Source organism: Eutrigla gurnardus (genome assembly GCF_963514095.1).
Source record: "Eutrigla gurnardus genome assembly, chromosome: 21".
NCBI classification, from domain to species: domain Eukaryota; kingdom Metazoa; phylum Chordata; class Actinopteri; order Perciformes; family Triglidae; genus Eutrigla; species Eutrigla gurnardus.
The window spans coordinates 3,234,256-3,259,459 of NC_139932.1; the positions used below are offsets into that span (position 1 = coordinate 3,234,256).

At 42.6% G+C, this 25,204-nt stretch overlaps 1 protein-coding gene across 2 annotated transcripts; it reads left to right on the forward strand.

The window, feature by feature from the left end:
• Positions 1 to 1,284: 1,284 nt before the first annotated feature.
• mdm1 (Mdm1 nuclear protein) lies at positions 1,285 to 20,353 on the forward strand. Of its 2 annotated transcripts, XM_084038507.1 has the most exons (16): positions 1,286 to 1,488; positions 2,702 to 2,801; positions 3,096 to 3,233; positions 3,481 to 3,672; positions 3,825 to 3,916; positions 3,995 to 4,132; positions 5,999 to 6,163; positions 10,356 to 10,471; positions 10,645 to 10,732; positions 15,479 to 15,720; positions 15,796 to 15,936; positions 16,756 to 16,838; positions 16,939 to 16,997; positions 17,317 to 17,563; positions 19,044 to 19,103; positions 19,199 to 20,353. In XM_084038507.1, the coding sequence occupies exons 1-16, from the start codon at positions 1,471 to 1,473 to the stop codon at positions 19,306 to 19,308; spliced, it is 1,989 nt and encodes a 662-aa protein (XP_083894633.1). In that variant the 5' UTR covers positions 1,286 to 1,470; the 3' UTR covers positions 19,309 to 20,353. The 2 variants fall into 2 exon arrangements, with proteins under 2 accessions (XP_083894634.1, XP_083894633.1); XM_084038508.1 differs by lacking the exon at positions 19,044 to 19,103 and having other exon boundaries at positions 1,285 to 1,488.
• The last annotated feature ends 4,851 nt before the right edge of the window (positions 20,354 to 25,204 follow it).

A 25,204-nucleotide genomic window follows, 5' to 3' on the forward strand; every position in this document is an offset into this window, starting at 1 on the left:
ATGAAATTGTGATCTCCTTACCCGAGTATCTGAAAAACAGCTCCTTTAATGAACAGAAGTCGCACCGAAGTGAAGAGTGCAACTGCAGCCAAATGCAAACTGAAATGATTCATTCAAAGAAGAACTTATTTTACATTACCGCTTCTTTTTCTCTGTATGGCATGATGACCAGTGAAATGTAAAAGGAACCAGTTCAACCAGTGCAAGTATCAGGCTAAAATCCCATTTCCATCCCGCTGAATCGTCACAGTTCAGCCGGCAACGGAGTTTAAATCTGGTCTGAAAACTGGTCTGAAAACTGGTCTGAAGGGGTTTCTTCTAGTACAGAAGCCCACAGCAGCAGCTGGAGGTAGGGGAGGGGAGGGCCGTGGGGGTGGTGTGTGGGGCGGGGGGTGAAGCCAAATGTAAAGTAAAAACTAAAAAGCCTTAAATGAATAAAAGTGGTGCAATTTTGTAACAGCAACCTTCCATGTGGAGTCATTCTGGATTAGATAGACAAACAAAATACATCTGTATATACACACATACATACATACATACATTTAGAAATGAAAATATATATATATATGACCAGACCGGTGTCATCAGTGTCAAAATTGTTATGCTTATGATGATATTCCTAATACAGAAAACAATAACGGTCAGAGAAGGTCTGTTTTGAAAAACGAAAGAAACTAAATCAATGTTACCTCTCTGGGAACCACAAATGTAATTACATTATAGAAACATGCTAAACTTTAGGCTTTCCTCCTCTTCTCTCTGTTTCTCTACATCTGTCACTTCATCCTCTGTTCCTCTTCTCTCCTTTTCTCCACTGTGGTGCACCTCTTTCTTTATTTCCTCTTACTTTCCTCCTCTCTTTCTCCTCCCTCTCTTTGACCTCCTGACCCTCCTCTCTCACCCCTGCCTATAAAATACATGTACAATGAGTTGCATTGGAGAGTTCTGCCCTGGGTACATCTGTTAGGCAGCCTGTCACTTTATTCAGCCTCCTGGCTGATCTCCCTGTCGCTAAAATACCAGAAGGAGGGGGGGCTCCCCTTGTAAACTTCCTGCCGGAGTGCTTGTTCTTTATTTCCCTACGAAGTGATGACGTCACCGACATCATCCACACCTGCTCGTTGGGACTTTATACCTGAGATTGCATTGGAAGATGGAAGGTGCGTAAACGACGTTTCTGTGCGTTTAGCCTCCACTACAGGCCTGTGTATATATACACAATATTTGTATGAGTCAGAGGAATGACAAACCAGCTGACGTCAGCTGTCAACGCCTCCATGCGCTACGTCAGCCGCTGAGCTGCCATGACAACGGCGGCAGCTTGAGCCTGTAACTGTAGCTGAGGAGCAGCTAGTTAGCATGCTGGTCAACCTAGTTAAAGTCTACGGCATTAACCAGCTAGTTAACCGAGTCAGAGTCGGCGCCATGACAAAAGAGTGACTCGTGGTGTTTCCCGCCTGTGAGAGCGTCATGAACGTCCGCTTCAAGGTAAGCAACAGGTGTCAGGTGTTAGCATGGTCAGCCAAACAAAGTGATGCTAACGAAGCTAACTGACGCTGCTTGCTAAATGCAGCTTTCTTGAACTAAATGTAACTCATCCATTGCTTTGGCTCCAGTGCACCTGTCGCGGTCCCAACAGAATCGTGCAGGAGACCGCAGCGTCAGGAGAAACGAGGTGTAATCGGATGTAATGGGCTAATCCAGCGTTGTGCTGCTGTCCATGTTTTAACTCCATTATTTACTGTTGACTCGTTTAATCTACAGAAATGCATCATATTCCATAATATGTTTGTACCAACCACGTATCTGTAAAAAGAAAAGCAGCGCTGTCTTCTGCTTTGTGACGATACAAGTACTTTTAGTTTGTACTGAAGTACTTAAGTAAATATACTTAGTTACATTCCACCACTGGTGGTGTCTGAAATATGTCTGTTGAATAATGAAAATGCTTCCCAGCGATTATTTAAATGAATAACAAAGTAGTGATATGTTTGCTGTCGGTGGACTGATCCATTAATCTACTTGATTCAGTGATAACCACTGTAACTTGTTCCCTGCTACTCTACTTTGTTTACTATGTCTACTTCTAGTGTGAGACATAAACACTTTGTTTTGTAATTATTGCTCTAAAGGAAATGATTACTATTACTTATTTTATTAATTGCTTTGTCTCAACACTCATCAGTCAAACTAAATAAGGACTTTTATTCAAACACGTTTCTGAAATGCCGATGGATGTGTAGTATTATTTTTGACATTGAGTCCTCCAACTAATGATTTTTGTCACCATTGATCACTCTTTTGATAATATTGACATTCATTGGCGAATAAACGTCAGAAAATATCATAGTGATATCTTCAAATACCTTGTTTTGTCTGACCAGCAGTACACAACTCCAGCACTTTCAGATTACAACGATAGAAGGAAGAGAAAATAAATTATCTTCACACTGGGGTAGCTGGAATCAGATCAGTGTTTCTATTGATGCTTCTAAATGTCTGCTGTGTGTCCACTCATGGAAGCTAAATGATGCTTACAAAAGGTTAAATATTCAAACCCAGGATTTTTAAATTTTTTATGGCTGCACTGGTTAATTCAATGGGAATATCTTGTGCATCACATATTTAGATCTCTCGAAATAGCCAGTTTTGTTTAGCCACATGAGCTGGATTTGCATGTGAGTGTGTGTGTTTGTTTCAGGGTCAGAGTGAATATCAGAAGAGCTACGGGGTTTCCCGGTCCAGAAGTGCGTCTCCTCATCGCTGCGCCCCATTGGCCGGCCTGTGCTCCAACCAGATGGGTAGGAACCCAGATATCTCCTCTGAATTATGCAAACAGATGTTTCATGAGCATAACATATAGGGAATTTTAATTAATAACACCTTGATCATCCAAAAATGGTCACACTTCCCTGTGCACCACCATCAATAGTTAAATATCAAACAGTTCTAGCTCTGACATCAAGTACCAATAAATGTGTAAAGTGTGAGATGATCTTCAGTACGTAAGATGTTGATTCACAATGCCAGAACAACAAAGAATATGACCATCATGCCTTTAAAAGTCTAGTTTCTTTGACATGTCTGTCTATCAGGGATCAACAGAGAACCGCGTCTCCAGCGTCGGAAGAGGCTCGGCCCTGGTGGTCACGCTCATTCCTGCAGCTCTCTGCTGTGTCCTCCACAGCACTCCTTCACTGAGCCGATTGCACACAGAGCAGCACCCCCTGCTGGTAGGAAGCCTCCATAACAAACTTATGATTATCTCCTCAGAAATACATTGGCCTAAGAACACAATAAAGTTATGAAAGTGCTGTAACAAAGGTAATCCTCAAATATGTAATGTAATAACATATGTACACTACAGTTAAAGCTACTAACACAAAATCCAAATAAAGCTGCTCTTAAGCATGTAACTATGCTAACGGTAGCATGTTAGCATCCTATCTAAGCTAATGTGTGTTCCTTTTTCATTATCAGCCTCAAGGAGTTGCTCAGCTCACAGGAAGAAGTCCTCCCTGGAGCCAAGACCTCCGACATCTCCTGGAACACAAACTGATCCTGAGTCTGCAGCAGGACCTCGACCTGCTGCAGACCCTGCACCTCCAGCAGGACCTCGACCTGCTGCAGATCCTGGACCACCAATAGAACCAGGAGGTGCTGCAAAATATGGTAAATACACATCATATAACCCTGCTTGCATTAACTTATTATATCTCAACTCTTTTCATTCTCCTTTGTCTGTTTTTTTTTAAACAACATACGACACCCTCCATCTTTAGACCCTTGATTCTGAGCGGTTACATGTTTTTCGGTCTCCTCAGCGAAGCCCCGCCCCTCCAAACCTGACAGCCAACCACAGCTGAAGCAACCTTTGACAGCAGCTCCTGATCGACAGCAGCCCTCAGCCAATGACGTGAGCCACAATGTAGCCAGTGAGTACCTCCACCACAGGCGGGTCTCTCTGTTAAATACGCCTTCATTTGTGTTGCAGGCTCAGCACGCTCTGCGCTGGAGGGCAGGGCTGAGGGCAGGAGGTCAAAGGTCAGGAAGTCAAAGGTCAGAGTACCACAGACTGTTCGGCTGGAAAAAACCTGCACCTGCTGCTTCACCCATACTGACAGCGGAGCAGGTATACTGCAATCTAAATACTACCACATGTTTAACTGGTACAATGTCACCGAATAGACTAGCTGGCTAACGTGACATCACGCACCCAAGCTGACTGTCTGACTGCTATATGACTGCCAACTACTGTACAGTATATATTGTAACATCATCAGATACCAATGACAGTCAATGTTAAGTATCAGTGTCTTACTGTTTTCATCCTGAACACAAACGGAAGCTTTGTTATGAAAAATACTACATTTATGCAAACGAGGAATTCACAACAACAAGTTCAGGGAATTAAGGTATGACATAAAAAAAAATCGAATAAAACATGAAATAAAAACAAAATCATGCACTGTGCACAGAATTAAGCAACATCATTGCACGTAGAACCTGTTATTTGTTTTGCAAAAATCGACAGCGCCCGGATCATCCTGTCCAATCAGCACGCAGGGCTGTGTTCGTGCACACACAGAGCCCCTCCCCCCTCGGGTCGTTCCACTATCACAGGGGGGAGGCGGAGGGAAGTAGCGACAAGCTTCCAATTCCAAAACGAGGAGGTCCAAAACAACCAAGGAAAAGAAAACACCGGTGGAAAAGAAGGAAAAAAGAAAGAAGAGATCTAAGGGGTTTCAAAGGGCACGGAGTTGAGGGGAAGGAGCTCGGTGGTCGTGGGGGAGGAGCGTGAGAGTTGGAAACATTCAAAATCTGACAGAGTGCACTCCATCCGCCAGACTTGCTGACTGGGACTTTAAATATTGCTTCTATGTTTTCCATATCAATCAAAAATATTTGGGGAAAACATACAATGGAGAACAAAAATGAAGAATTGTCTTGTTTGTAGATTACAGAAATCATAATTAATATACAATTAAACCATTCAAATTCACTTTGTTTTTCTTTAAGAAGAATGGATACTATAAAACATGAATGTAACAAGACAATTTAAAAACACTCGAATGAATTCAACAAAGGCCTCAAGAATCATAGACACAGTGAACATAAACCCACAAGCCACCTTTCATGTACTTTCGACTCATTTTTTTTCTTTTTTCTCTCCGATCTCAATCTCTGTCCTCATGTTACCTCACATAAACATATGCCAATGGGTTTCACACATGAGGTACAGAGATACGTACTCTGTAAAGGCAGATACACAGGTGTCAGAATCGGTGCATCTCTTGTGCTTCTTTCATGTTTAAGTCTTTATTTGTCATATACACAAACAAAAACAGGGGTGCAGTCATCCTCAGGCTACCTCCAACAAGGAATGTATCCAAATAGTGAAGAGGTTAAAATATCATATCAAATATAACACTGTATTCCTTCTGTTGACAGTAAAACAAGTACTACTGTGTAACTACTTATATGCATGCTGCTGCATACAGTACTATAAACTGTTCAAGTCAGCTGCATGATGACAATGCACCTTAAGCTGAACTTGTACTGTGTACCGACTGGATATCTGCTATGTAGTAGTACTGCTGTGTGTCCATGGGGTGGCGGTAGACTGTTCTTTTTCTGGTTCAGATGAATAGCGTGACTGATAACTATACTGATTGTTTAGTTATTGATTTAACTGGCTCCATTCTATTATTTTGATGAGTTTTAAATGTGGTTTTATTAAATTAGTCACTTCATTGTCGATTTATTGATTAGAATCAGACAGGTTTATGGCCTTTATGGGTATTGTGGTTCAAATCGATCACATTAAAGTAGTAGGGTGGAAGAAAAGCTGCAGAGTCATGAATGTAAAGTAGAAATGTACAATAAGATGTATCTGTTTTAAAAACAAAAGAGCTGTACAGTTATTAAAGTGCTCAGTATGTTTTTTGTATTAAGCGGCTGGTCATAACTGACTGCTGACCTTTGACCCTCCCTGCAGGTTCTCCACTCCAGCAGCAGATCTGTGCCCCCCTTTAAGAAACATCCAGTTCCCATGGAAACAGAGTACCGCCGCAGCTTCCGGGGTCTGGTCCAGCCCACCGAGCCCCGCCTCCACAAACACCTGCAGAATCATCAGCGAGTCCCACTGTTTCACTTACACAAGGTATATATATATATATATACACAACAAAAATATAAACGCAACACTTTTGTTTTTGCTCCCATTTTTCATGAGATGGACTTAAAGATCTAAAATTAATTCCAGATACACAATATTACCATTTCTCTCAAACATTGTTCACAAATCTGTCTAAATGTGTGATAGTGAGCACTTCTGCTTTGCTGAGATAATCCATCCCACCTCACAGGTGTGCCACATCAAGATGCTGATCTGACATCATGATTAGTGCACAGGTGTACCTTATACTGCCCACAATAAAAGGCCACTCTGAAATGTGCAGTTTTGTCTCACAGCAAAATGCCACAGATGCCACAAGCATTGAGGGAGCGTGCAATTGGCATGCTGACAGCAGGAATGTCAACCAGATCTGTTGCTCGTGCATTGAATGTTCATTTCTCCACCATAAGCCGTCTCCAAAGGCGTTTCACAGAATATGGCAGTACATCCAACCGGCCTCACAACCGCAGACCACGTGTAACCACACCAGCCCAGGACCTCCACATCCAGCAGGTTCACCTCCAAGATCGTCTGAGACCAGCCACTCAGACAGCTGCTGAAACAATTGGTTTGCATAACCAAACAATTTCTGCACAAACTGTCAGAAACCGTCTCAGGGAAGCTCAACTGCATGCTCGTCGTCCTCATCGGGGTCTTGACCTGACTCCAGCTCGTCGCCATAACAGACTTGAGTGGGCAAATGCTCACATTCGATGGCGTCTGGCACGTTGGAGAGGTGTTCTCTTCACGGATGAATCTCGGTTTACATTGTTCAGGGCAGATGGCAGACAGCGTGTGTGGCGTCGTGTGGGTGAGCGCTTTGCTGATGTCAATGTTGTGGATCGAGTGGCCCATGGTGGTGGTGGGGTTATGGTATGGGCAGGCATCTGTTATGGACGAAGAACACAGGTGCATTTTATTGATGGCATTTTGAATGCACAGAGATACCGTGATGAGATCCTGAGGCCCATTGTTGTGCCATAACATCCATGAACATCACCTCATGTTTCAGCAAGATAATGCACGGCCCCATGTTGCAAGGATCTGTACACAATTCTTGGAAGCTGAAAATGTCCCAGTTCTTGCATGGCCAGCATACTCACCGGACACAGGGGTTGAAACTAACTTTTTGGCTTACCAGACAACTGGCGAGTAGATGAAAATTTTTACTAGACAAACAGATTTTTTACCAGACAAAAATATTAAATTGCCATTTGTTAGAATTACTTTTTCGTATGTCTGTCTAAATTGATTTTCAATCATAGTAATCGCAGTCTCTTTTCTTCACAATATTAGCAGTATATATACAGAAACATTTCATGCCCTCTTTGGCCCTATACTCAAGCCATGTTCTTGCCTCACCCGACACCGTGTAGCGCCACTTCTCATTAAATTTCCGAACATAATTCAGTGTTTCCCCTAGAATTTTTTTCAGGCCCGGTGGTACCCACCGAAAAAACCCTAAACAGACGAGACGCGTGGGATGGTGTATTGGTGCAGTTGGATTAAGTCAGGTGGCACAGCAAGCAGTCTGCAATTCTGCAATTATTATATTTGCATTCAACATTTTTGTTCAACCAGAGTGTATTCAAGATCACAAGGAGAGAGTGACTTATTAAGGTGATGGTTGATGGAAATGATCAGGGTCCAGAAAAATATGTCTGGAAAATGATGAGCATCACATTAATAGCTACAGATACTGTAAAACACTACAACGACATATGAGTGCATATATTGTCTTATTTTATCAAGTAAAATATAAGTTATAGGTTTACTCAACAGCAGTTAACTCAAAGTTCCACATCTTATCAAAAACAATCCTTCCCCCGGGGAGGGGGGGCAAACGGGCTATGGCCGGTTGTACATACGTCATCACGTCCTAATACTACACACACATGGCGTGATGTTGTTTTTAAGGAGCGCCGTCTCTGCTTATATTTCTCGACAACACTCGACCTGCATCAGCGCATGTGCGCACGAGCGGATCTGTGCGAGCAGACAGCGCGAGCGCAGCGGGTTTTGGACGGAGACACACAGCGGCATTTTTATTATGTAAAAATAAATAATAATGTAATGTAATAAAATAAATATTATGGACCCTATGGACCGGTTCCGCTCACACCACGAGTCTGAAGAGTGCAACAGCTTATCAAAACACAGTGTCAACGTTCCGTGTTTTCAAAGTAGAAAGCGACAAGTACACGGAAGAAGAACGTAGCGGGAGCGCGCGTCTTGCAGAGCAAGTCTGCTGTGCTGCGCGGAGGCGCTCCTAATGTAAATGATTATTGATTTATGAATGAATTGATAGGTGGCTTATTTTTGGTATATGGATTTTTTTTTGGGCCTGGCGGCAGGTCTCCTGTACAATGGTAGGGGAAACACTGATAATATTTCGCCGGTTTTGACTGAGACGAGGTGGGCGCTGAGACGCTGTCGGTCGATTCTTCCTCCGTCCTCGTTTTTTTTCTTGGGGGCTGCCCCCCCACAAGAAATCTCCACATAATGGAGTAGCTAAATCGGGAAAAAATAGTTTATAGGCTGCGGTAAAAAGGTCTACAAAGTATGAATGAACAAGTGTGGGAAGTGGTGTTGATTTCCGCGGGATCATCTGGGATAGCCCGCCTTACTCTGCCTCTGATTGCCTCACTCCTCATGCCTACACCTAACCGCCAATGAGAGGCGTCCATCCCAGAACTGACGGGAGACGTGTTAAGTTGCTGATCAAAACACACAACTTCCTGTTTTTGCTGCTTCACATTAAAAGCTTCTACACAAGAAAGATATGATGGGCTTTTATTTTTTTAGATTACTCGCTAGAGTGGCGAGTGGTCTTCATAAATTACTCGACAAATACAAAAATTACTCGCATTTGGCGAGTAAAACAGCTTAATTTCAACCCCTGACCGGACATGTCACCCATTGAGCATGTTTGGGATGTGCTTGACCGGCGTATACGACAGCGTGTACCAGTTCCCACTAATATCCAGCAACTTCGCACAGCCATTGAAGAGGAGTGGACCAACATTCCACAGGCCACAATTGACAATCTGATAAACTCTATGCGAAGAAGATGTGTTGCACTGCATGAGGCAAATGGTGGTCACACCAGATACTGACTGGTTCTGAGTCCCCAGACCCCCAATGCAAAAAAATGCACATTTCAGAGTGGCCTTTTATTGTGGACAGTCTAAGGCACACCTGTGCACTAATCATGATGTCAGATCAGCATCTTGATGTGGCACACCTGTGAGGTGGGATGGATTATCTCAGCAAAGCAGAAGTGCTCACTATCACACATTTAGACAGATTTGTGAACAATGTTTGAGAGAAATGGTAATATTGTGTATCTGGAATGAATTTTAGATCTTTAAATCCATCTCATGAAAAATGGGAGCAAAAACAAAAGTGTTGCGTTTATATTTTTGTTGAGTGTATATATATACACACACACACATACACTTTTTGAGTTTGTATTTAACGATTTTATATATATATATATATATATATTATATATATAAACATACAGTATATATATATATATATATATATAAACATACAGTAGTCAACAGTATGAGACACATTTTTGATCCTGTTTGAATTGCACCATGAATTACACATATGATTTACGTCAATTTAAAAAAAACGAAACGAAACCCCTTCGTTCAGACCTCCGTTCAAAGCCCCGCCCCAAAACGCCAAACGAGTGCTCGAGATCGGCAGCGTGCAATCAGGAAGTAACCATTGACAGACAGACAGGACGTCCAATTATTTTCTCCGGCCCGGCTCTTTTGATTGGACAGGGTTTTTACAGTCCTGCCACGGCCACAGGCGACATTTTTAAAATGTTTTTTATGTCAGAGTATTTAATGTATTCATTGCTATCGGTATGCCACGAGGATTTCAAGTAATATAACAGAAAGTGTTTCAGAATAGAATCACCCACTCAACCTTTCAAGATCAGATCAAAGTACAGAAAGTTTGTTGTGGTATCATTTAGTTTAGTGGGAAACCGCTCCGTGAACTCCTTGCATTAACAGAAGGATAAAAACATTTTAAATATGTGTTTTTGTAACCTCAATTTTTCTTGCAAATGATCCCACTAATGGAAATTCACCCCGATCAACTTTTTTATTGCGAACTGTAACATGATGTATCGTCCTGACTGAACTGTCTCCAGACTAACAAGAAGAGGAGGGAGGGGTCAGAGAAGAAGCCAGGCCCCAGACAAGAAGCCCCCGCCCCCCAGAAAGATAAAGACACGCCCCCTCCTCCTCAGGTGCAGAGAGGACACAGGTGTGTTTCTGTGTGTGTGTGTGTGTGTGTGTGTGTGTGTGTGTGTGTGTGTGTGTGTGTGTGTGTGTGTGTGTCTGTGTCTGTGTCTGTGTCTGTGTGTGTGTGTGTGTGTGTGTGTGTGTGTGTGTGTATCGTTAATGCATTACGTTTATGAATGTCTGTCTGTCTGACAGGATGTTGACAGAGTATGAGACCAGACTTGGTTCTCAGCTCGACAGGATCCCCAAGGGAGGAGGAGCCACGGACGGAGACCCCTGTCAGGTTGGGGTTCAGTCATATTGAGCTGCATTATAACGAGGGGCGACGTCGCTTACTGTCTTCATTACATTCATCAAGCTGCAGGTCAGATGATAAGCTGGATGCTCATGTTAGCCTAGCTTAGCATAAAGGCTTGATGTAGGGGGGAAACTGCTGGCCTCGCACCACTAAAGAGGAAAAAAATACACTTTCAAACAACTCCAAAGTGTGTGAGCCAACACAGCAGTGGTGGAAGAAGTACTCTGGTCTTTCACTTAAAGTAACTTAAAGTAAACGTAGCAATACTACAGTGTGTGCTTGTGTATCTATTGTCTATCTATTTAGATTCCTAATGTAAGTCCATCTCTCAGTAATCTCCTAAAACAGCAGCAAATAGTGCATTTGTTGAGGACTATTTTGAGTGGCGGATGAATCCACGTTTGGTGGGTATTTGTGGAAGCAGGGAGGTGTATGTGGCATTTTTCTTAGTGAGTATTAAACCCCGCAGGCCGTTGTCCACCTGAACGTTTCAGCATCTCAATGAGGAGACGCTTGATCTGACTGATCACTATTTCCCTGATCACTTTGCTTGATGTGGTTGTCGGGGGATTTGCGCAATGCCCGCATGCTAGCTAAACTGTTTGTGTGCGTTGCTGATGGAAAACCAAAGTGCTGAGTTTCAGCAGTGAAACCACAGAGCTTCATTTCAGGGAAATAACTCACTACGAGTCACACACACACACACACACACACACACACACACACACACACACACACACACACACACACACACACACACAGGTAGGTTCCCACCAACCTCGTGGAAAGTGTCGGTTGAGGAGGGGGGCAGATGCTTTTGCAACATGAAAGGTTTTTTTGGGGTTTTCTGCATTAAATCTCCAGTTTTCAACTGAAAACAACACAAGCAACTTCAGGCAAACAACATCATGTTTATTCCCTAAAGCTGTGCAGGGAGAACAGTCTCTAGAAAGTGACGTTAGGGTTGATGGATTGGACGTCTTCTATCTACTGTTGGTAATTAGCTGGGTCCGTCACCACTTGTTCCTTTTGGAGGTGTTTTTATGTGACATTATTTTGCCTCCTGGAAAATCCAACTCATTAAAGTCGGGCCATGTTATGCATGTTCTCGTTGCACCGGTATCCAATGAACCTTCACACAACGTGGCAGTCAAGCCATCTTTAGGCCACAGTCACACAGAGACATGTCGCAACAGATACAGTCGCTTCAAAAAGGCCTTGTCAAAGTGCAAAACAGCGCTGATGATCCTGTGTAGCGGGGGAGTGTTCCACCAGCTGATGTGGATTCAAGCAGACGTGGAGCTCTGGATGAGGAGGACAAAACTCCAGAGAAAGATACAGACTGAACAACTAGCTGGTTCATCCTGATTAAAAACCACTAATGTCAACATTTCATTGTCCGTTCCACATGTACTGCCATCAAAACAGGAAGGAATTGCTTTAGTAGTAAAGCGCTTCCTCCATTTGATTGGCTGCCTGGTCTACGTGTCAACATTGGCAAGTGGTGTGACTCCACACCTGGCACTGAACAGTTTGATGTGCTTTATCTAAAAAAATATCTAGCAACATGGCTCTGTGTGATTAGGGACTAAGTGGCATCGCAACAGGAAGGACCATAACGCAGGGGATGCTTTAGGGGCGGGGCTTACCTGCTGATTGACAGGTCGCTACCTTGCTACCAATGCAGTTAGCTTTACACTTATATGTAAAGTTTACTTTACATTTGTTAACAGCTTCACACCAGAATCCAGATCCAGTAAGGTTGCCACTTGGGCTGCTGCTCTGCCGCTGGTGTTCCTCAGACCAAATATGGTAACTTCCTTCACTGGTTGCAAAATGCCCAACATGAGGCTTCAAAACTGTAGTCCACTTCTTATCTATTTTTATTTTTTTTTCACCTCGAGATTCATCAGCCAACACTTCATAGGTGTTTCTTTTCTATCTGAAGATGTCTCTCATCTTTTAAGTAGTTGTTTGGATTTCTATTCTAATGAAAATGCAAAAACTAAATGTAGCAATGTCAAGTTTTAAAGTATTTACAGACTTTATTTTACTTTTTATTTGTATATCTTTGCAGTTAGAGTTGCTAGTGAAGTACTTCTCTTTAATAGTGCATTACATGTTATTTGCTATTTTAGTATAAATGTATGTCTATGAATAGCATCAGTTTGTGGTTGGAAAAACCTTCACCTTCATCCTCTCATTGATAAAAAACAATATTAGTAATCTCTTAAAAGGTTTAAACACATCCTGAACCTTCTGTTGCAGGTGTTGTTCCTAATAAACTGGCAGCTGAGTGTAGGTTTATACAGCTTTCAGTGCGTTTCTGTGCATGAATGACGTGCGTGTGCACTGATGGAACTAAATGCAACTGAGCCGTAAACCAATGTGTAACCGTCCGGTTAACTTTCCATCATCTCTGCGGTGGCTCTGGCCTGTAAAGACTTTCATATTGTGGAGGGAAGCTGACGTCAGCAGAGTGTGTTCAGAGGAAACAAACCTTCACAGGCTGAGAGCCGCTGCCGTCGAGCAGGCTGGCAGCCGCCGCCAAGATGCAGCGTCAGCCTTCACTCCGTCTCTGGTTGAGGTTTAGATGAGAGACGCACTGAGGTTAGCTTTGAAGGCACGGCCGGGGCAACCCAGGGTTCGGACTGGGGCCGGGGCAGTTTACCTTCAGGTTTCCCAGAATCTACACCTGCAACTCACGGATATGGTGATGATGAGAGAACTTAATGATGTGTGACGAAGGTGTGTTTGTACAAACCTGTTCATGACTTTTCATCACTCCCTTCTTGTCTTCCAGTGTTTCCAGGGTTTTATCCCAGTCCATCACTGGTGATTCATCATCACTTTATCAACCTCTATTTTCATGTTTTTGATGGATTTGATTGATTAATTGTCATATGTTTAAAATGGAGCAACGTCTTTTTGTTGCTGCTTTCTGAATGTGAGATTGTGTCCGTTTATTAAAGTTTATATGCATTAATATAGTAATTCGGACTGCAACGAAGGAGTCACTGTGGATGGTACTTTAAAATCACGTCACCAGCACTCATAGCAACTTGTACTTTTACAACCAAAAGCTCAAAATCTGACCTCATGGTGGCACCAGAGGAACGAGGTCAGGAGGTCACTGTAATCATTAACCATGAATGTCTTTCAAAATGAAAACCATACATATCCAATTTCAAACTACAAGGGTACACCACTGCCATTTACCTAACTGAAATATATACATAAAATATGTGTATCTGCCAGCCATACACAGACATTTGTTTGTTCAGATATACACACAATTTGCTAAAGAAAATAGTTTTTATGTAATTCTGCTGACAAACAAACCAAACTGAAAACATAACCACCTCGGCAGACTTCCAGTTTTCTAAATTGGTTCTGCACAATTCTCAAGTCGTAGCACACAAACCCACAATGTGTGAACCTGGAGGAACCTGGTCAGGTAGATAATGAACAGGGCAACTCCCTGCTGGAGGAAGAGGAGGAGGAAGAGGAGGAAGGACCCCCTGGTGGTGTCGTGAGGGGAAGACCGTTGCTTTACATAAATGCAAATACAGTACAAATGCAATGTGTAATACTGTAAAAAACAAAACAAAACGTGTACAGTAGACAGCGAGGAAAGTGAAGCATTGTGATCTGCATCAACATGTTTCGGTGATTAACTCGTTGGATACGCTGTTGGAGATAGCTGGGCTGTTTACTGTGGTAACGGTCATGTTGGCTTAGCATTTTAACTAGCATTAGCCAACACTGGAACGCCTGAAACTCCTCACCACCATGATGTTTAGTCACCACAACACAGAGTTATGAGTGTGACCATCAATAAATAAATGGTGGACTATTAACGGGAAATATCACAGTATGACGTACAGCGGCTATCAACAGTGCTATCAAAACAGGATGGAACTCATGTGCATCATCAACACGTGTTGCCATGGTGACTGAGACAGTTTGAGTGTCAAGAGATGGATTTTATTTCACGTGGTGTTTAACAAAATAATAGAAATAAAAACTGCGTCGAAGTTGAAACCTTGAGACTTATTTTTATATAAAAGAAATGTTTTTACAGTAAAGAACCAAAAACAGTTCCCGTTGGATTCCAGGAAAACAGGAAATGCTTTCAACTTTATGGGCTCATATATTTGTCTTTATATAAACTGTATGAAATACTGACTAATGAATGAACTTCCATACGTCTGCTTCATTAAAAGATCTTTCAAATCAAACATTTTGAGATACGACGAGTATGAAGTCTCAGTGCATTTGTAACACTTTACTCAGATGGAACTTAACGTGTCAAGTGTGTCATAGTCTTGTTGTGGCACGCCCAATATCTGCTGTGTACTCATGGATGTACACGTCCTGCATCCCTGGATGCTGAGTTGAAAACATGCTGAGACTAGACACGCTCGGCAGTCTTTTCTGTGGTTTCTTAGCAGATTTATGGATTTGGACTTTGGTTTATTCAAGATAATGGTAATCTTCAGAGAGTGAAAGTCGCACTGAATCTAAAAAGGTGCATCATGTCTGTGTGTTCAGATGTGACTGAGTTATGAATCAGAACAGAAGAGTCCAAATGTTGGTGGCAATCAGGCCAAACTGCCGTCACTGACTTCCTCTAAAGCACCTGTTGATGTCCCTCATATGCGGTTTGACTGGCTTTATTCCTACGGATACTTCTCTGATACTGAAGCCCCCCGCTGTGTTTCCGTCCAGGCCCAAGAGCTGAGGCAGCAGGCCCAGGAGCTGAGGCAGCAGGCCTCGTCGTACCGCCGGCGAGCCTGGGGAGCTAACTTCTCCAGAGATCACCTGAGCCAGCTACTGTCCGAACACAACGCTCTCTGGGAGCCAACGGACACCACAGACTCCGACCCCCGGACCCCCTGCCTGACTTCTGACCTCTGCCATGATGCTGACAGCCACAGTGCTTCCCCTGTGGAAGCCCTGGACCTGGCCAGGTGAGAGAAAGAGAGCGTCGGCTGAAAGCGTCTCCGAGGTGATTTGTAAATGTCTGTCTTTGTGTTTGTTTCCAGCTGCTCCAGTAAGATGTCCTCTGTTATTGGCTCAGGAAGCAAAGACACACAAATAAAAACACATACGAGTCCTCCTGCTGAACGGCGTACGGCCTGGGGAGGAGGAGGAGGAGGAGGAGAAGAAGAAGAAAACACAGATGAGTAAGTGTTTCCTCTCAGATTAAACCAGGGACGTGAGTTCACACATCAACACCTCATCTACCGAACAAAAGAGATACAGCGTGTTACAAGAAATGTTGTGGTCGGTGGATTCTGTTACCTGAACAGTTGGAAGTGCTGTCTGCTAACATTCAAGGGTCATTTACAGTCATGGTGCAACACACAAATGTACAACAAAATGCACTTGTTGCTCCACAAGAAGGAGAAGACAGACAACATTTTAAAAAGTAGGGCATTCCTGCAGTGCATGTTGACATTAGCATCAGGAGGAGTGTAAACTGCTGTATATAAACAATCCTCTGGCCAGATAACTCAAATATCAAACATCAGTATTAGGAGTTTGAAGGCTTCATGGTTCATGTGACAGGAAACCGTTCATACAGCAGAGTTTCCTCCTTTCTTACTTATGTTCTGACTTGCTTACTTGCTTAATTACAAACTACTTTCTTTTTTTCGTGCTTACTAACTATTTTCATTCCAGCTTTCTACAGTCACACTGAGGGACCGCCTACTCAACATCAGTAGTAGGCGGTCCCTCAGTGGGCTCAGGACACTTTCACACACTGATCAAAGAATGAGGCCATGCCACCTCTGGATGTGTGTGTCTGCTAGAAACACATGAAGAAGAAAGTCTTCTTCTACATCTGAAACTGTGTCATCCTGCCAACTCAGGTCAGAGTTTCTCTGCACTGGTTCTCAAGAACTGTGTGTGTGTGTGTGTGTGTGTGTGTGTGTGTGTGTGTGTGTGTGTGTGTGTGTGTGTGTGTGTGTGTGTGTGTGTGTGTGTGTGTGTGTGTGTAGGGAGGAGGGAAGGTTACCCACTCCGAGGCTGAAGATACGACCAGTTCAGAGAACTCACCATGACATCACCACACCTGCCACCGGTATACACACACACACACACACACACACACACACACACACACGCACACACACAGAGTTTGCACCACATTGTGTGACCTCTGACCTCTGTTTGTGCTCCAGGAGGCGCCATACTGGTGGGAAAACTGAAGAACAGTACTGGATCTTCTCCACACAAACAGGTTATATTATAATCAAACACATCACACATTATATCACAATTTAATATATATAACTGTATATTATAATATATTATTTTAATATTGTTAATATTGTTATGTTATATTTTACATCATATTAGATTCTACATTATATTAGAATTATACATTGTGACATATTATGTCATAATATATTACATTATATCATGTTATATTATACTTTATTTTTATGTATTATTATTATATAATATGTAATATTATGTCATAGTATATGATTTTATATTATATTATACATTATCTGATATTATATGACATTATATTTTCCATACATTTTGTTATATAGAGGTGTGGGTCAGGTGTTTCCGTGACAGATCTGCCAGTCAAAGAGAAGGAGGCGTGGCCGGATAATAACTCCTCCCACCTGTCGTCTTCTGGCCCTTCCCCCGATCACAAACCAGCTGCCAGTCATACCTCTAAACCAATCAGGACGAAGCAAACGCCTCCTTGCCATGGAGCTCGACTCCCGCTGGCCCCGCCCCCACAGCACTGCATCCAAGGGACTCTGAGAAATGCCGACTTCCAGCACAACGGTGAGCCAGCATGTGTTGGGACCTCTGACTGAGATAACAATCAGTTTCACTTTTGATGAATCGATTGATTGTCTGATATCAGAACATTGAGAAAAATGTTTTGCAAAATCAGAGGAAAGCAGCAAATATTTCTTTAAAAATGACATAATTTCATTTTCAATTTCAGTTCAACTCAGTTAATTAAACCATTTTGGCTTTTTTAAATATTACACTATATTGCCAAAAGTATTCACTCACCCATCCAAATAATATAAATCAGGTGTTCCAATCACTTCATGGCCACAGGTGTATAAAAGCAGCACCTAGGCATGCAGACTGTTTCTACAAACATGTGTGAAAGAATGGGTCGCTCTCAGGAGCTCAGTGAATTCCAGCGTGGTACTGTGATAGGATGCCACCTGTGCAACAAGTCCAGTCGTGAAATGTCCTCACTCCTAAATATTCCAGTCAACTGTCAGTGGGATTAGAACAAACGACAGCAACTCAGCCAAGAAGTAGATAGGTAGACCACGTAAACTGACGGAGCGGGGTCAGCAGATGCTGAGGCACATAGTGCACAGAGGTCACCAACTATCAATCACTACAGACCTCCAAACTTCATGTGGCCTTCAGATTAGCTCAAGAACAGTGTAGAGAGCTTCATTGAATGGGTTTCCATGGCGATCAGCTGCATCCAAGCCATACATCAAAGCAAAGCGTCGGATGCAGTGGTGTAAAGCATGTCGCCACTGGACTCTAGAGCAGTGGAGATGCATTCTCTGGAGGGACCAATCACGCTTCTCCATCTGGCAATCTGATGGACGAGTCTGGGTTTGGTGGTTGCCAAGAGACGGTTAACGGGGACTAAAATAATCCTCGTTAACCATGGGTGACTGTACCTGGGTCTATAATATTAATAATATAATATTAATAATATATATAATATATAGAAATGTTATATATATATATATATATATATATATATATTTATGAATATATTTATATACATAAATAATGAATGACAATGAACTGGAAAAGAAAGAGCTAGCTAAGAAAAGAGCAAAATGTTTTTATTTCTGAATGGAGTCTGCTTGATGGGTGCTAGGCTACGCTAACCTTGTAGCTCCTCCGTCAACACTCCAAATAAGGTCATCTAGACATAAACATGGCGACCACAGACAGTGTCTGGTTTCTACAGTTTGATCTGGTTTTTGGACTAATATGAGGTTCTATCAGATACAACACTTCTGATTCAGCAGCATCAGGATGTCTGGAGGAGAATCTCAGAGTTGTGAGGTTTTTTCAGCACATCATCACGCAGATTTCTCGCTTGAGTTGAAATATTTTGCATGGCCACCTCGTTCGCGTTTCTTCATTTACACTGCTGAAACATTTGCTTTGTTTCTGGTGTGAACACATAAGTTTCCTGTAAGTTTCATCCGACTTTCTATCCAAGGGTCTTCCCTTGTTGATCAATGATCACTAATCACTGTCTCCTCAGGTGAGTTGGGTTTGAGGTTCAGGGAGCTGCAGTGTTCAGGAGGCTGTGGCTCTGATGAAGGTGAACATTTAAAAACGTCCCTACACGTCTAAATCAAAACCATTCTACTTCTATTCTTGATCAAATGAAAATCATTTTATTGTCCTGTTGCCTAGACGACCGGCTGTCGGTGATGTCGTGGCGTTCGGCGGCCTCCTGCTCCATGGCGGCTGCTGTACTGGAGCGCACTCAGAAGAGACGAGAGAACTTCTGGGGGAAGAGATGACCTCTGACCTCCTGACTGCACCCACTGCTGTTGCTATGGAAAACTAGAATCTAGTCTTTAGTCCATTAATCACTGTTGTACAGTAATTTGTATTTGTATAGATGTAAGTAATACATTTCATGTCATGTATTTTAATAGATGAATTCAAGGTGCTGATAAGATTTTTACAAATAGATGTTTTTATAAAAGTCAGTAATCACATATCATGAGTCATGTTTGTTTTTACCTCAGTTTGTTAAAGAATTCCATCAAAAGTTCAAAGAAATGTGAACCAGTTTATTTGAAATCTGTTGAAAAGAAGTTGAACCTCAAACTCTTCTTGAACTTGCTGCAGTTTTTTGACCTCTTTTTGACCTCTGAGGGTGCACTCCCACTGGGCCGTCCCTACCGGGCCTCGGCACTATGGAGCCTGAAGTCCGCATTGTTTGGCCCGTGTGATGCTCCGATCTGTACTTGAGAACGGTCCACTTCCTCGGCCCGGCACGCTTGGAAGAGGTGGATTTGAGAACGGTACGGTTCATGCATGAGAACATGCACGGCTACGCAATGTGGACATGATGTAGGCTTTAATCGAGAGGCTGTCCCTCTCATTATCGCTCAGTGTTCTACTCGGATCTCCCCCCGCTATCGAGCCAATTTGTGACTGAAAATACTGTTGATGTCTGTGTAGGACCCAGATGGATTATGGGTCTGGTATTACGATGTGATGACGTATGTACAAGAGGTAACCGTGCTCAGGCCCGGTTGGGTTTGGAGCAGTGTGAGTGCCGGCTGGTGGGGGAGGAGGGGCCATTGGGCCACATAGGATCAGTTTTATTTATTTGCGGGATCATATGTGTTTATTCATGTTAAAAAAATGACCTAATATGTGTATCTTTCGTGCAGCGTTATTTGCATCTAACCATGTCATGTGATCTGCAATGAAGCATATTGACACACTCGATCCACACCTATCTCTCCTCCTGAATCAGAATCAGAATCAGCTTTATTGGCCAAGTATGCACACATACAAGGGATTGGGCTCCGGTAGAGTGGACACTCTTTCAGACAGACATACATACAAACATACACATACACACAACAATAAAGACATTTTCCACATAGGGAAGATGGACAAATCTTATGTACAAAATATACATAATATATTAATTATGCATATATATGAAATATATATTTATATATATAAATATGGGCTGAAGGAGGGACTTATAATGTACAATGTGGGCATGGTATGTACAGTATGTATGGAGGAAGGGCAGCAGTGTACAGTGCAAGGAATGACGTTTGACAAGTTGAGAGGAAATTCCTTCAACAGTTGATGTACTTTCCTCTCACAGCTCTTTTCTCCTCCCGATACTCCCAACATAGTTGTTAGGTTAAATATGAGCTGACATGTAGAGACAGACAGGTAACGGGAGGTTTAGCTCAGGAGGTAGAGCGTTTGGCTGGGTTCAGTTCAATCCCCGGCTCCTCCTAGCTGAGTGCCTGGTGTCCCTGAGCAAGACACCTCACCCCAATTGCTCCTGACGAGCTGGCTGTCGCCCTGCGTGGTTGACTCCGCCGTCGGTGTGTGAATGTGTGAATGAATGTGTGAATGTCAGTCATACTGTAAAGTGCTTTGGACAAAAGCACTATATAAATGAGGCCATTTAGGTAACCAGTCTATCACAGGGCCGACATGTAGAGACAGACAGGTAACCAGTCTATCACAGGGAGACATGTAGAGACAGACAGGTAACCAGTCTATCACAGGGCTGACATGTAGAGACAGACAGGTAACCAGTCTATCACAGGGAGACATGTAGAGACAGACAGGTAACCAGTCTATCACAGGGCCGACATGTAGAGACAGACAGTCCTCAGGTAACCAGTCTATCACAGGGCTGACATGTAGAGACAGACAGGTAACCAGTCTATCACAGGGAGAACCTACCTGTGTGTGTATATATGTGTGTGCGTGTGTGTGTGTGTGTCAGTCATCCTTATTAATTAGGTACACAGTTCCCTGTGTGTCTATAAATATGTCTTGTGATGTCATTAGAGGTCGTCGTGGAAGCAGAACAAACATGGTCATCACTTCCTCTGGACACAGAGGTGACCGACTACCTGGCAACGTCTCATACTCTTTAAACACTTTAACAAGCTCACGCTGCACACAGCAGTGCTGCAGGCTGAACTGTGGATGAACCAACTGACTGTGAATTCCCCTCCTCACTATACACACAGCAGATGAAACGGCGTGGGCTCTCCTGTGATGACATCATCACATGGGAAAGGTTCCTTTCAGTGGGATCCAGTGATCTGACTATATGTTTTTTATTGCTGTTTAAGTCTTCAATGAGATTGAAAATTGAGATTCTTTGGTCATTAACTCATTTCGGATCACATGCCATGAAGAACGGTCTGCATGTGTCATCATCTGATATGTTAGTTTCAAAAAGCATGTTTCTATCATTTTTATTGAAAATGTTCAGCTCTGCTTACACTAAAAAAAATGAAATCTGAGAAATGATCTCAGCGGTCATTTCCTGTATGGTGCACTAGATGAAACGGTCACACGGAGGTCCATCCATCCTGTATTCAGGGGGGGGGGGGCTGGAGCCGATCCCAGCTGTCATTGGGCAGGGTACACCCTGGACAGGACGCCAGTCTATCACAGGGCTGACATGTAGAGACAGACAACCATTCACGCTCACATTCACACCTACAGGCAATTTAGAGTCACCAATGAACCTATCCCCATCCTGCATGTCTTTGGACTGTGGGAGGAAGCCGGAGAACCCGGAGAGAACCCACGCTTACACGGGGAGAACATGCAAACTCCACACAGAAGGAACCCGGGCCGACCCGGGACCCTCTTGCTGTGAGGCGTCACTGTGCTACCCACTACACCACCGTGCAGCCCCACACGGAAGTCATGTTGCCTAATTAAACTGACTTTTCTTTTCATCATTTCTGACTTCCATCCATCCTCAAAAACCGAAGGATCACATCTTTTCTGGTTCTCCTACACTTCATCATTTCTAGACGGAAATCTTCAAGTGGCTCTCAAAAGCGACTTCCAAAAACATTCGGCCTGATCACATGCTGGCTATCGTTGGCTGCTCTACAGGAACGGGTGGGCTCTCATGTGACTTACAAGCTGCTTTGCATGGAGCTGTGCTGGTTTATAAGAAGCACATCCTCCTTACCTGTCTGAAAGTGTGTAACTGTGCTGTCTCGGTACTTCTGTCATCTCGCTCATGTGATGCTGTTTACTGTCGCACGATGTCTCACAGACAAATGTTGTATTCTGTACAATACTGTCCGGTGTGGTGACATGTTCTGTTTTGTTTGTGAGGAATTGGAAGACATGCCTTTAAATTTAAAGCCCCATCCGAGTGGAAAAACTTGCCCGTCTCTCTTCAATCAATCACTACATTTGGTTTCTTTAAGGCATCCATATTTAATTATCTTCAAATAACATGTTTGTGACTCATGATTGTTATTTATTTATTTAATTTGTTATTCATTTGTTGCTTAATGTGTGGTAAATAGCATGGTATATGGGGCACATATGTTAACTTGCTTTTTATATATTGTTATGTATTTTATCACTCTTATTCTTATTGTTATTCTTTTCTTTTTTTAAGGGGGGGGGGGGGGGCGGTGAGTATCAGTGTAGTTGGGCGTGGGAGAGCTTTGTGTGTGTGTGAATGTATTTTGTGTTTTTGTCTTTTGTATTCTTTGTATATTTGTGCTAAGGACCCCCTCGAAAACAAGATGGTTCATCTCAAGGGGTTATCCTGCTTATAAACTTAAACTTAAACTTCCATTACTGTTGTAAAATTGAAAAACCTGAAAATTACATAAATAAATACATACATCCATACAACTTGGGATATAGCTTTATAATATACCTTTCACAGACTAAAATTAAAAGTAGAGGGCAAAATAAACATTATTTACTTACTCCATGGCATCAATATTAATAACGTTTTCACACACTATAAACCAGATCACATCAAATATTATAATTTATTTTCACTTTAACAGTCTTTCATATATAAAAGGTACATCTGGTGCAACAACCGGCAGATCTCTATGACGTAGCAATTACAATTACGTAACACAATGAATGAATTTGAAACAGAACTTCCTCTGCTCGGGTGAGACTTTTTATTAAAATGCCTTTTGGATTTACCTACAAACTTCCAGCAGCTCTGCTCAGTTCTCTGTTGCTGCTGCTGTTCCTCACACGTCGCCGGTTATTTCCCCTCATTGTTATCTGGGTGTTCCACTTCATGTGGCGTCTTACTACATTCAACATGTTGCAACATGTCATGACTAATGCCTCTTCGTGTGACGCACAGGTGATGTCACACCTGATTTGATGAGTTTACGGAGCAATGGATGCAAGAGATGCAGCAGTTGAGAATGATGCTGCTACAGACTAGGGAATATGAACAATTTACCATCATTTTAGAATGAGTGAGTTTGTTTGAATGGAGGTGTTCACTTTAATTTGGATTCAGGTTATCCTGAATAACAAGCTGCACCGCCTTTTGTCCATTACAAAGGGCTGAAGTGTCACTGCTTGAAGAATGTCTGCTCAGTCTCTGAGGGATTCACACACCCACATCCAACACAATGATTTATGAAACTGAATGGAAAAAGGACCCTCACTCTTAGCTTCACGTTCAGAAAACACAAACTGCCATGAAAATTCTAGTTACCCTTTATTTGTGAGTCCCCCAGGGGTCTATCCTGGGTCCCCTTTTAATCTTTACTCAAAAGCTTCCCTTGGGGATGTCCTCAGCAGACATAGCACTAATTTTCACTATTATGCAGATGATATGCAGCATCCTGCATCCTGAGGAAACCAGCTGTTTCATAATGTTCTCTTTTTCCTTATCTCTGTTTGAAATCTACTGATCTAAAAAAATAAACTTCTTGTTGAATCATGGAACTTTTACGCCTGCCTCTAGACCAGGTATTGGCCCAACTGGAGGCTTAACGGAGCATTAAGCTTTGTCTATGCTTGCCGTAGTGAAGTCCAGATGAGGTGGAGGTGTGCATGTCAGAAAATGACGTGGCTTTCAGGTAAACCGTGAAGGTTCGGCAAGTTGTGCAAAAGCTGAATTTTGTAACTAGTTTACTGGTGAGTATGTTTTGGGCTTTTGAGACATGACTGTCACAAATATTTTGATAAAAGCACTATTAACCTGTCTGATGATTTTTAAACATTTTAAAACAGGGATTCAAAGTTACATTTGAGTAAATATGTTGCCTCCCAAATTAAATTGATTAAAGATTCAACCTTTAAACCTACAATCCTTGATTCCTTTCTTGTATAAAGGTGATAAAGGTGCTTCTTCACAGGATATGTTTTTTACATCCTCTAGCAGGGAAAACATGCGCCTAATAGCCCATTGAGCATAAATGCATTTATGTGTCCACATGCCATCCGTGGTGCCTCACTAAGCTTTTTGTTGGGTTTTAGCTCTTTGTTCATCCGTCAGGCAGGTAGTCAGTTAGAGATGAGCTGGTGAACATAGGGGGGCATTTAGCTGCAAGAGAGACAGATATTTCCCTCAGGAGTTGGACGTGTAAAAAGGCACCTCAGAGATTCACCATTTTCACTGCAGATAAAACAACGATTTCTATTGAAATATAGCTATTGGATGGATTACCATTCAATGTTGTACAGACATTCATGATCTCGGATGAAGAATCTTGGAGACTTTGGGGAGCCTCTGACTTTTTCTTTAGTGCCAGCATGAGGTTGAATGTTGCGGTTTTGAGTGAAACAACAGCAATTGGATGGATTAGTGCCTAGATTTTGATTCCTATTGATTTTGATGATCCTGTTGTGCTCGATCAGAAGGGTAAGTTGTTCATAACGTGTCCAACACTT